The 13,794-nt window shown below is 44.9% G+C and overlaps 1 protein-coding gene across 6 annotated transcripts in view; it reads left to right on the forward strand.

Annotated features, from left to right (window-relative positions):
* Positions 1 to 13,794, forward strand: part of PDE4DIP (phosphodiesterase 4D interacting protein) — a 1,524,691-nt gene that overhangs the window by 963,435 nt on the left and 547,462 nt on the right. For all 6 annotated transcript variants that reach the window (XM_078686955.1, XM_078686929.1, XM_078686947.1 and 3 more), the window contains one exon: positions 11,994 to 12,103. In XM_078686955.1, the coding sequence (XP_078543081.1) occupies positions 11,994 to 12,103 (110 nt within the window). The remainder of the gene's footprint in view (positions 1 to 11,993; positions 12,104 to 13,794) is intronic.

A 13,794-nucleotide genomic window follows, 5' to 3' on the forward strand; every position in this document is an offset into this window, starting at 1 on the left:
CTGCTAATATGCAGGGATGCGCCATTTCTTGTAAATCTGCCCCTGGGTTGCTATATTACACCTGGCTGAATACGCCTGTCGACAGCAAGATCACAATGTGCTATAAGAGTCTATTTCTTCGGTATCCATTCCACATTTTAAAAAAAGTCCCCAGTCCAATCTAAGTTCAAGGAGCCTGTGTTTGATCCCCCGGTATTTCTTCACGAGAGCATAGAACCACAACGCGGCACATCTTACTTAAAACCTGCAAAGACTGCATTATGATAAATATAATAAAATTCTTAAATGGGGTTATCAATTAACTCAAATTTTTCTTCATAATCTAACTTTTTCGAACCCTCTCACGTGTTTCTACAAATTAACGTGGCCGTCATATTGAACAGGTTAATACCCTACTACACTCCAACATAAATCACTAATTCTAAATCAGAAACTACCATAGGTAATCTCAATTTAAAATTAAAATTCAAAGAATAAATCAACAAATTTCTTGAAAAGGATCTGATGCGAATCCCCAGTCTCTTCTTCGTTCATTGTAATTATCTACGTTGTAGTACACTTTCCATACTAGAAGAAGTGCTTAATTCAGTACCTAATAAGTTCTGATATGATAAACGATTGCTTCAAAACTATGATCATAATGAAAGAGAACTCAGACTGGAGATAATGATCACGTAAATAATATTTAAAAAATCTTGCGGTAACTACAATATATATGGTGACCTATAACCAGTACGTCATGAGTAGTAACGTTTTCTAAAATTATAAAGGGCATATTATTATCTAATTGTTAATTATCCATTCCCATTCTTCTCTACTATTCTTTTTAACAAATGAAAGATAATTGTAGTGCAGACAATGCAGTAGCTATGTTTAGGACCTAGTTGACACTTATTTGGGGTTTCAATCTCTAGTGATTAATTTTGAGGGTAGTTTGAAAAAATATGTACAGATGCTGTAATTGTGACTCACTTCCCAGAAAATAGATCTTCTTACCAATAATGGCGGAAGTTGGAAAGAAAGAAAGCTGGTCCATTTGACACTGAAAGAAATAGATGAAAAGCAATCTGGCAGCCGGTCTTCGCTGCCAAATATATTCTCAACATTTTCATTGGAAGTACTTACGTTGCGCAGGCAGATTGCAGTTTCAGTCGACAGACAAAAAACTGTGGATAGCTGTGTGTTGTGATCTTCTTTGCTTGCCAGGTTGGAATGTCTCCCAACTTTCTAGAAGTGAATGCATGATGTTAATTGTACGGTGGTAGTACTCCAGTGGGTGTCAGTGGGAGACTTATACTTGTACAGTGAACTGCCACTGTTGGTTGGTGTCGAGATTCATCAATTAGACCTACCAGATGCATACCTCATGTTGTGCTTTCTTGACCACAGAATGTCTTTACACTGGCTATGGGTTGCCTGGGATGAGACAGGTGCACTGAAACACCAACCTCTCCTGAACTCATGTTTCACAGCCCATGAAATCAGGGAGTTGTGTTTGACCTGCATTAACTTGGCGGGTATGTACTATGGCTACAGAGGGCAGTTCCCCAACTATGTGGGCGCTTTCTTGACTGGAAACCGCAGTCACAACAGAGCACATGACCTAGCGGCTTGGAAGACACTGCCATTTCTTGTAGTAGCACAGTGCTAACATATGCTACAAGGCACCTTGTTAGACTTGGCATCTTTGGCCTGGTTTCCCCAGACGTTTTGCCTTTACCTCTTGTATTTTTAATGCAGTGCTGGATTTCGTTTTTGCTGGCTTAGATGCTTTGGGCCTTTTGCCACTGCTGAACTGTGGCGAAGTGCAAGTGCTCCCTGTGTAAATGGGTATTGCAATTGGTTCTCCTTGATTGGCACAATTTGATTTACTGGTAAGTCCCTAGTAAAGTGGACTGAGTGTGCCAGGACCTGTAAATCAAATGCTACTAGTGGGCCTGCAGCACTGATTGTGCCACTGACATGAGTAGTCCTGAAAAGGTTCTCAGACCTGCCACTGCAGTGTTTGTACGCTGTTTTAAACTGACAAGTTGACCTGGCAGGTGTACCCACTTGCCAGGCCCTAACCTTCCTCAGGTAGGCCCAAGGGACCCCCATGGGCAGGGTGCAGTGTATGTAAAAGGTAGGACATGAACTGGCATATGTGACATGTTCAGATAGTGAAATACTGCCAATTTCGATTTTCACTATTAAAAGGCTATCCGTCTCATAGGATACCATGGGAGATACTTTCTGGCATCTTACAAGTATACCTTCCCATTGAGACAAGATAGAGGATTTCGGTTTAGGCTCTCTGAACTCAGAATTTAATAACGCATCTTTTAGTAAAAATGGATTTTAAATTGTGTGTTGGAAAATGCAACTTTTAGAAAGTAGGCATTTTCTTGTTTAACCATTCTGTGTGCCTCTGCCTGTTTGTGGATTAACCATCTTGTTTTAGAGTGACAGGGGCAGGGGATGTGCATTCACTGTTGACCACCACTGGGAGGGGATTCAGGTGTGCTTGCCACTTCCTGGATGACTCAGAACTAAGCTGAATTGACCTTGGCTGCATATAGAGTAGTGGGAGGAGTTTTCCTTTCACCTCAACAGGGCCTGTCTTCTTGCACAATGCTGTCTCCACCCCCTGTGTTAATACTGTACCAGTGAGAACTGAACTGGTTTCGACTGGGTTCAGAGAACCTTGCACAAAAAAGCACAAAGATAAAATATGGTATAAGTAGTGGACCTTAAACCCCAGAACTCTAAATCACTTCTGGACTCAGCAGGAACTTTTGACAAGGAGAAGAGCTGGAGAGCTGTGAGGAGGAGTGCTGCACCTTTGCTGTGTGCTGTGTGGGGTTGGCATGCCAATGCTGTTTCTGCCAAGGAAAGAACAAAGACTGAAACTTTGCTAAAGAAACCTGCTTGAAGAAGAATCTCCAAGGGCTTATATGTGCAGGCCTCCTATTCTGAAGTCTTGTGGACACAAAAGCTTCACCCCCCAGCTCTCCTGAACCCCATTGCTAGGAGTTCTGACCTGCCATAAGGTGCCTATTCCAGTTTTGGGCTTCAGGAGGTGGTTACTGCTGTTGGGAGCTGGAAGAAACTGAAGACACTAAGAAAATCGGCCCATCGCCCTTCTTGCTGTTGTTTTTCCGACGCAGCGCTGCTGTGTGGGCAGAATCTCCAGAAACCACTGCCGTGCCGCTGCAGAGACGACGCAGTGCCTGCATGCAACGACAAGAACCGATGCGTCATGGGATCGCGGCTCAAGAAAACAATGCTTGCCGCCACTGCATCAACTGCCAACGCATCTCGGATTACCATGCATCGCACCTGTATGGCAAGTTTTCCCAATTCATCACGCGCAGACCAGAACCGTCTTGAAATCGACGCATCACTTCCCCCTACAGTCTGGATTTGACGCATCACTTCTGCGTGCAGCAGAAATGTTGCATCGCCTTCCGAAGGACTCAGGAACTGACGCATCCCTTTGTTTTTCAATGCTTCCCTTCTCTGTGGCTGTTTGGCCTTGTGACTTTTGACACATCTATAGGTACTTTGTGTAAAATCGCACATCCATAGTTTCCTATGGACCAAGTTGGTTTAAATCTTTTAAAAGTCATATTGTTAGTACATGTATGTTAGATTTTTATCATTTTGGCCTTGTGTTGGTTTAGACAAAGATACCTTATTTTACTAAACTGGTGTGGTGTCCATTTGTGGTGTTATCACTGTATTACTCTGTGTTTTGAGTACAAATACTTTACACATTTCCTTTGGGATAAGCCTGTCTGCTTGTGCCAAGGGTGAGCAGGGGTTATCTTGAGTGTGTATTCCACTTACCCTGACTAGAAGCAAGGGTCCGTACTTGGACAAGGGTACCTACCTCTGCCAACTAGAGACACCCATTTACACCACCCGTCGTCAAGGAAACGCTAGAGGAGCAGTGTCAGGGGAACTTCGGGGAAGGAGGCTGCCATCTTGGATTGGGTGCCCTCAGGTACACACCACGCTTTGATGCTATAAGACACACCGTCAAAGAAACGCGAGAGGAGCGACATCAGGGGAATGTCAGAGAAGCAGGCGCCATCTTTGATTGGGCATGCTCACATATGCACTGCGTAACAACATAGAAGGAGTCACTTTTAATTCAGACCGACAGGAAGACCTCTTTAACGTGTAGAGAGCTATTTGGGATTGGGCACATTTTGTACAATTGTTTCCAGCATGTGAGTCTGCAACGTTTTTGCTACTCTTGCCAGGATCATCATAGGATTGTGAATCCATTTTGTTTTGGATTAGTTGAGACATCATATTCACTATTTCCTTTGGAACTGAGTTGTATTTTAGATGCATTTATCAGCTGTCGTAGTTGGATAGTGCTGTAAACCTTGGACTTTGGAGCTGGTGATTCACTTTTTTAAACTAAATTGCAGCCTAAGACACATTTGCAGCTAAACGTTTCTGGTACTGCAGTCAAATACTACGGCCTGTACTGTCCTCCGCAGTCTTCAATCTTGCCATATCATTATTTAGATCATTTAAGTTATTCTAACATATCATGTGACTTTTAGTTTGAGGGATGGCTACTTCCAACATGCCTCCACATTCTGTTTTTCTATCTGAGAAGGGTGAGACTCTGATGGATGGAAAAAAACAGTTTGACTCATACCAAATAGCAATCAGTGGTGAAATATTTTCGGCAGCTAGAAAACAAGCTGTACTTCTGCACAATTGCAGGGTGGAAGGGTGAAGTATCTATGATAGTTTGGAAATACTGCCAGTAGGAAATGCAGAAGGTGACCCTAGGGATGTTTAGGAGATGTCTGTACAAATGTTAGAGAAATACTTTGAGGCCAGGATCAATGTTGTACTTGAACAACACAAGTTTTCTTGAGAGTGCAAGGGAAGAATGAAAATGTGGGAAACTATTTTGGATGCCTAAGACCTTTTGCATGCACATGTGATTTTGACCTGTTGACTTATGCTCTGATTAGGGATCAGTTGGTATGGTTCACAAACAATGTAGAATTCTGGAAAAATAGTTGTCAAATAATTGTGAACATAAAGAAACAATTGCTGTTGTCGAAAGAGTTGAGAGCATGAGTACTTGGGTATGTGGTATTCTATCTATTGTGTGAATCAATCCTGTAGCAGAAGAAGCCAATGGAAGTGGGAGTTACCCTGATGAACAGGTTTCGAAGGTGAAGTCAAATGCGAATCAAACACCGAGTAACAGAGAAAACAACATTTTTTAAATTAAATGTTCCCCTTGCGGCAACCCTGCCATTGTTGTGAATAGCCCCCATGTCATGCTAATAATTCTGTGTCAGAAAGTGTGGGAAAAGGGGTCATTATGCCTCAATTTGTAAGGATGTAAAAGGTCAAGTAATGGCTTGGTGTCTAATGATCTCAACAAACTGCTGCTGAACGTCAAAGCAAGTCCGGATGATGTAAATGTATGGTCCATTGTCATGCCTGAGTGTTGCATCACTCTGGATTGTAAAGAGATTGTGGCGCTCCATACAGCGGTGGGGGATAAGACTTGGGAGGGAGTGTTTGGAGATGAACACATTGCTCTTCTTCCCTCAGATATCAATCCGGTTAGCTATGGTGGCACCAAGATTGATGTTTTGGGGAATTAAATTCAATGATAATGCAATGTTAATGTTAATGGAAATAACTTGGTGGAATGGTGTCACGAGCAAGACATGGGTACCAAGCTTAATCCCAATGCCTTGCAGCAAGTTATAACTGTGACAGAAGCGAGTGGACATGAAGATGTACTGCACCAATTTCCTGAAGCATTTAGTGGAAATTTGAGCATAGGATTGCTTTGAAGAGTAATGCTACACACTGCATACATAAGGTCATGAGGTCTCCCAATCTCATGTTGGAACCTCTGCAGGAGTAAATTAAGAGGCTTATAGCTGGGGATTTTATTGAGGAAATAGAGTCCTCAGAGTAGCTGGCCCCTGTGCTGTTGGCACCAAAGGATGAGGCAACCAAATTGGGATGTGTGTGGATCTCAGGGATTTGAACAGACACATATGGGTTGACCGTCAAGCTCTTGCGAATATCTCCGAAGCTTTGACAATGCTTGGTGGTGCCCATGTTTTGTAGTGTGATGGACCCATCATCAGCGTACCATCAACTCAAGTTACATGATGATTCCAGACACCTCACATCATTGGTTGCCCCCCTTGGAGCCTATCGGTTTATTACAATGCATTTTGGGTTGACATAGCCTTCAACATGTTTGCAAAGATTACAAAGAAAGTGCTGGAGGGTGTATCTAATATGATGTTCTTTCAAGACAATATTTTACTTAATGGCAAGAACATGATGGAACATTATGTCACTTTGAGATTAGTCTTAAAGAAGTTGAAAGTAGCTGAGGCTTACGCTAAATAAAGATAAATTCAAATTCCGTGTTATTTGGTTCACACCATCTCGAAACCAAAATTTGAGTAGGCTGACTCCACCTTGAAATCACCAGCTCTGCAGGATAAAGATCAAGTAAGGTCTTTCCTTGAGTTGGTGGAGTTCTACTCCAGACTTGTTAAAAATGTTTCTAGCGTGACTGAGACCCAGTACATCCCTACTCAAGAAGGGTAACAAATTTGATTGGTCAGAAGATTCTGAGTTAGCTTTTAAGACCACCAATCAAAGTATAAGCAAAATGCCTACCCTGGAGCATTTTGATCTGAGGAGAAAAACTATCTTGACAACTGATGCCAGTCTCAAGGATCCGGGGGCTGTTTTGTCCCTGAAGCGCACCCAAAGACCCTTCTCCTGCCGGAACTGCAGCTTCACCAGCATCCGGCTCGCCAACCCCCCCACGAGAAAGAACCCAAGTATATCAGATACATTCTTTTCAACACCCGCTCCACCCACAAACACGCCATTGACCTACTCGACTCAACCTCCCCAGAAGTCGCCTTCCTGACAGAGACCTGGCTGAACCCCTCCTTGGCACCCGACATCTCCATAGCCATCCCGGATGGCTAGAAGATCACCCCCAGGGATCGCTCCAACGGAGTAGGAGGAGGAATCGCCATCATCCACAGGAACACTCTCAGAGTCTCGACCAACACCGATGACACCCTCACCACTGCTGAACTCCTGCATTTCTAGATCCACACCGATCCCAACACCAACCTCAGAGGTACCCTTGTTTACAAACCCCCCGGACCCTGGCCACAGCTCATCAACTCCATCGCTGACTTCGTCAGTAAACACATCCTCGCCTCCACAGACTACATCCTCCTGGGGGATCTGAACATCCATCGAGAACAACAACAACACCAACTCCACCACCTGATCGCCAACCTCGCCAACCGTGGACTCAGACAACTCGTCACAACACCCACCCACTCTGTCGGCCACACGCTCAACCCCATCTTCTCCGCAAGCTCCCACATCTCCTTCAACCACACCACCGAACTCCACTGGACAGACCATTGCTGTGTCCACTTCACCTTCCAGAAACCCACCACGCACCACCGCACCCAACAGATCCCCCGCCGCTGCTGGAGCAAAGTCACTGAAGACCAGCTAACCACCACCCTCGCACGGATCCCACCCGCCAACCCCACCGACCCGGACACCGCCTCCTGCAACTTCAGACAGTGGATCGACAACTGAGCTAACACCCTCGCCCGATCAAGAAACCCTCTGACAGTCAGACAAGCAAGAAAGCCAGCTGGTTCACTGAAGACCTCCAGGCCTCCAAGCAAACCTGCTAACAGCTAGAGAAGAAATGGCACCATGAATGGACACTGGACAGCTACGCAGCCCACAAGAACGCCACCCGCAGACACAATCACCTCATCAGCTCTGCCAAAAAGGCCTCCCTCAAAGACCGCCTAGACAACAACGCACACCACAGCAAAGAACTCTTCAACATCGTGAAGGAACTCTCCAACCCCAGCTCCGAAACCAATGACATACCACCTTCGCAAGACCTGTGCGATGCCCTTGCCACCTTCTTCCATCGCAAGATCGCAGACATCTACAACAGCTTCAACGGCACGACCGCCCCAACAACCACTGAGACCTCTGCCCCCACGGCCACCATCCGCACCAACCCCCTGCTCTCTTAGACCAACATAAACGATGACAACACCATAAAAATCATGAACACCATCCACTCTGGATCTCCGTCAGACCAATGCCCACATCACATCTTCAACAAAGCCAGCACCACCATCGCACCCTATCTCCGTAAAGCCATCAACATCTCCTTTGACACAGCAACCTTCCCGGAGAGCTGGAAGCACGCCCAAATCAACACCTTACTCAAAAAACCCAAGGCTGAACCCAGACCGTCCCCCTCCCCCCTTTCCGCTCCAAAGCCACCGAGATCATCTGCGGCATACCCCAGGGCTCATCCCTCAGCCCAACACTGTTCAACAGCTACATGGCACCGCTCGCCCACGTCGCCCGACTGCATGACCTCAACATCAGCTCCTATGCCGACGACACCCAGCTGATGCTCTCCCTCACCAAGGACCCTCACACCGCCAAAACCAACCTCCACGAAGGAATGAAAGCCGTCGCTGAGTGGATGAAGAACAGCCAACTAAAGCTAAACTCATACAAGACGGAAGTCCTCATCCTCGGATCCACCCCCTCGGCCTGGGACGACTCCTGGTGGCCGACCACACTGGGAACAAGAAGAACGGTCACCCAGGTCCTCGTCAGCAGCAGGCTGCACTACAGAAACGCCCTCTACACAGGAGCCTCGGCCAAACTCCTGAAACAACTTCAATGCATTCAGAACCCCTCTGCACGCCTGACCCACGACATCCCTCGCTGCAGCCACACCCCACCTAAGAGACCTGCACTAGCTCCCCATCAACAAGAGGATCACCTTCAAGCTCCTCACCCACGCACACAAGGCACTCCACAACACCGGACCAGCATACCTCAACAGAAGACTCAGCTTCTACAACCCCAACCGCCAGCTCCTCTCCTCCCACCTCGCCACAGTCCCCCACATCCGAAGAGCGACCTCCGGTGGCAGAACATTCTCCTACCTCGCCGCCAAGACCTGGAACACCCTCCCCATCCGCCTATGGCAAATCCAGGACCTGCTAACCTTCAAAAGACTCCTCAAGACCTGGCTATTCAAGCATTAGGAGCTCCCCCCCCCCCCCCCCCCCCCCAGTGCCTTGAGACTCTCACGGGTAAGTAGTGTGCTTTAGAAATTGATTGATTGATTGATTAATTGATTGAGTGATTGATTTTGTCGCAGGATGATTGTGGTGAGGAAAATGTTGTTGCATTCACTTCTTGTTCGCTCAAAGTTGCTGAAGAATGTTACTTGGTGGTTGAGAGGGAGGCTCTAGCGTGTGTGTAGACAAACAGATATTTCAAATTTTATTTGTGGGGGTGGCCTTTTGTGTTTCGTTGTGTCCACAGACCATTGACACAATTGTTTGCTTCTAGGAAAAATGACGTGCTCACTGCAAGAATCAAGAGTTAGGTGGAAGGTGTGAGTTATTTTAACTTCTGTGTTGAGCATATTTCAGGAGCGAAAAACATTGTTGTGGACTATGTATCCAGACTTCCTATAGACGGTGATGTCAATGACCAGGATATGTGTCAGGTCAGTTGGCTTTGTGAAAGCAATATTCAAAAGGAGGAATGGATTGAGTCAAAAGAGGAGGATGCCGAGGCTCAGAGTCTTAAGAAATTTATGGTGAAGGGTTGGCCAGCGAACAAAACCCTTGCAGAACATTTTAAAGCTTTCTAGAATGTGAGGAAGGAGTTGAATTGGAATTGAGATGAATTGTTCAGCAGGAAAAGAGTCATTCCACCCAAACCTTTGAGGGATAAAGCCATACATTTGGCACATGAGGGCTACTTGGAAGAAGTCTTACAAAGGCCAGAGTAAGGAAACTGTACTGGTAGCCTGGGTTGGATCACCAAGTTGAAGAGTAAGTCAAGAAATTGCAACTTGCATGCCGAGAGTGGTTGTGAGTGTGCCCATATCTCTGGTTGAATTCCCAGTTAACTCCTGGAAGAAATTAGGGTTGAATTTTGCAGTCCCAGTCTATCTTTTACCTATGGGTGAGTGTTACATCACACTCTTGGTGGACTATGTGTCTAAATGGGTTGCCACGAAATGTATGAAATCCTTGGATACTAGGATAGTGGTGGAATTTTTAAAGGAGGAATTCGCTCAAGAGGGCATACCCAGTTACATTGTGACAGACAATGGGGTCCAACTAACTTCTCAAGAGATGTGCAAATATAATAATTTTTTAGGAGTCTCTTTATTGTTTGTCTTAGGATGGTGCTATATTCTCCACAGGCCAATGGATTGGCAGAGTGGATGAACAGGTTGGTGAAGTCAAGTGTGCAAAAAGCTGTTGATTTGAAAATGCCTTTGGCTAAAGTGTTGGATGAAGTGTGCTGGGCACACTACAACACTCCTCATCTAGTAACTTTCAAGTCACCTTTCTTTTGGATGACATGAAGAGTGGGGAATACCAAGTTGAACACCGCCGATGAGTTGCCTGGGAGGAGACAGGCACGCTGAACCACTAACCTCTCCTAAACCTATGTTTCACAGCTCCAGGATTCAGGGAGTTGTATTTAACCTGCATTGACCTGCGGGTATGTACTATGGCTACAGGGGGTAGTTCTGACAAGGGTGAGCACTGCCTTGGTCGGGCACTGCAGTCGCAACATGCACGCAACCTAGCAGCTTGGAAGGCACTAGCATTTCTTGTAGTATTGTAGTGCTGAGTACGCTACAAGGCCAATGAAACGCTAGTGGAGCAGCATCATGGGAATGTCGAATAACCGGGGCACCATCTTGGATTGGGTGCCCTCACGTACACACCGTGCAGTGATGCTATAAGACACATTGTCAAAGAAACATGAGAGGAAGGGAGGAGTCACTTAATTCTGACTGAGGTGGAGGCTATTTTGGATTGGGCACTTTTTGCACAATTGTTTCCAGTATTCTGCTCTGGAATGTTTTGGGCACTCATGTCAGGATCATCACAGGAACAGGAATCCATTTTGTTTTGTACAAGCTTGAGACATCATCTTAGCTACTTCCTTTGCAATTGAGTCATATGCCCGAAGTAAATGTAATACGGGGTCCTATCAGCAATAACTCTTCTTCTATCCTGTTTTGAACTCCAAGCACCTAAATATCTTCTTTCTGGTTTATTAGGCTTGCTTCGTATGGGCCCCTCTCTGGTTACACCAAATTTTAGAAACAGTGAAAGTATATAATTGGAGGTATGCTTTGGAGCCTTAAACTTTTTTCTGTTTCAGGGAAGTTTAGTAATGCCAAATCAGCATTAGGAGCTTGAGGTCCCTGTGGGCTAAAAATAACTTTTTTATCGGCCTAATCCCTTTGCAAATGTATTTCAGCCACCACTCATTTTAGAAGCTTTCACTGGGCTCTACAGTTCTGGTGAGCAGCTACCAATGTAACCGCTCGGTGAAACGTTTATGCCCTTTAAAGGAGTCTTCCAGTGAATGATGTCACAATATTTGAAAATCCTAGATGACATTGTCTCCAAAGGAACATTCTAAAATGCCTCTGCTGGTAATTATTAACATCTAGTATATGGTAAACCGAATTTCTTCTTTTAATTTTAAATGGATAAACCTTAGTGGTTTGTTCTCGCTTTTTGTTTCCTTCATATTTCACTTACATTGTGTCTCTGGAAGTTCAAATCTTGCTGCATTTTCTATGGGAGCATAACTCACGCCCTGGGCATATGTGCTTGAGTCAGTGCCAGTGAAGTGTTATTTTTATGTGCAGTACATTAAATGACATTAGGAGTGTATTACACTCCTCTAGTGCGCCACAAGGGTAAAGATTTGAAGTTAACACGTTTGTTCTGTACAAGCAAACACCATGGCGCATGACTGTAAGAGCACCTCACCCAGACTATGAATTTAATTCAGGACATTTTTTATTTAAAAAGCATTAGTGAATAAACTAATTTTCCTTTTTTTGTGTTTTTCCCATACAGGTAAAAACACAGAGGATGAAGGGAATGATGACGAAAGCGATGAGTTCTCCGACAGCATTGAAGAGGACGCAGAGATGATGGACACCTCATTGCTGCAAACAGATCTACATGTAAGTAGCACTACCAATGGACTCACATGTTTGTTTAAAACAATTATGGAGCTTATTTATGAGCCCTTTGCACCACTGCTGCATCACTTTTTGTGACGCTGCAACAGCGTAAAATATGCTCCATATTTACAAAGTGACGTATCTGCTTAGATGCGTCACTTTGTAAAGCTCTGCACTAGGTTATACCTTTGTCAGGTATAATGTATGCAAAGTGGACTTTCCCCGCAAGAAAAGGTCATAGAAGTGGCGCTGTGAAATCTATGATACTTCTAGGACACCACTGCATCAAAATCTGATGCAGATGCCTGTAACATGGGACTTGCCCATGTGTAATGACCCAATGCTGGAGTAGCGTCACTTTTGCGACACACTCCAGTAGTGCGTTATTACTTCACCTACAGATACATCAGAAATACTGACATATCTGTTAATCCTAGGGACACTGAGCAACGTACAGTAAATACGGCGCATCCATGATGTCGCAAGTAGAGCGCAGTGTGTCTACCCATATTGGTAAGGTCACGTAAAATCACCCTGCGTCACATATTTATGGGCACTTTTCCAGCATTACTCGGCATGAAAGAGACATTCCATGGGCATTGCTGTGGGTGTTCCCATGCAACATCCATGGAACCTGAGAAATTCCCAGATTTACAAGGTGTCAAAAACCTGGAAATTAGTCTGAATCCTAGGCCTCCCAGTGGAGGGATAGGAGTGGCACATCGAGGAGAAATGCTTTTATTTCTCCTCGTTTTTTCCTCTTTTTATGCAGGCTTCAGTCTCCAGCACACATAGTTGGAGGGAATTGAAAGATGCCTCTGACACTGATATTACTTCTATTTTACAAATGGGATACACGTTGCAAAGGCAAGATAGACCAGAAGGCAGAGGAGGTGGCCTAGCCATTCTTCTAAAAAACCACTACCTCTGTAGGACTTCATCGGCCGCCATCTCCAACTGTGAGAGTATGCTCTTTACCTTGGACTTTTCACCCACAGTCTCATTCTCTGGTGCTCTTATTTACCGTCCCCCCAATCAAATAGGTGAATTTATTGATTCACTTCAATCTAAGATAGCCGACTTAGTGGTTAGTAGACCCTATTTCTCGATATTAGGGGACATAAATATTCATTTAGATGACCCTAATAATTCTATGGCTAGGGCATTTCTGGACAGTCTGGCAGCTCTTCAGATTATACAGAAGGGCTTTGAACCCACCCATGAAAAGGGCCATCTCCTTGATGGGGTACTTAGTAATGATCATAGACTGGAAGTAGGGAGTCCACTGCCTCTTACATGGACAGACCACTATTTAATACCTATACAGTGGACACCAGTTATGTCACTACAGCCCTCCCCCCGTACTATCCTACAAGGGAGGGACTGGTCCAAAATTTCCCCTGATCAATGGGCCAATGTGCTCTCCTTTGCTCCCCCTCCAAATGAGACAGACCCGGCATTGCAGTATGAGAACTACAACAATTGGCTGTGTTCAGCCCTGGACTCTATTGCACCTATCAAAGCCCTCAAAGAAAAGACTAAATCAAAGGATTCGCCTTGGTATACTCCCCAACTTAAAGAACTAAAAAGAGTGTGCAGGAAACTCGAAAGAAACTGGAGGATTTCCCGTAGCAATATAGACAAAACTATTCATCTTGAAGCTATCAAACAATACAAAGCAGAAATTAGAT

This window comes from Lissotriton helveticus, chromosome 1_1 (genome assembly GCF_964261635.1).
Source record: "Lissotriton helveticus chromosome 1_1, aLisHel1.1, whole genome shotgun sequence".
In the NCBI taxonomy this organism is placed as follows: domain Eukaryota; kingdom Metazoa; phylum Chordata; class Amphibia; order Caudata; family Salamandridae; genus Lissotriton; species Lissotriton helveticus.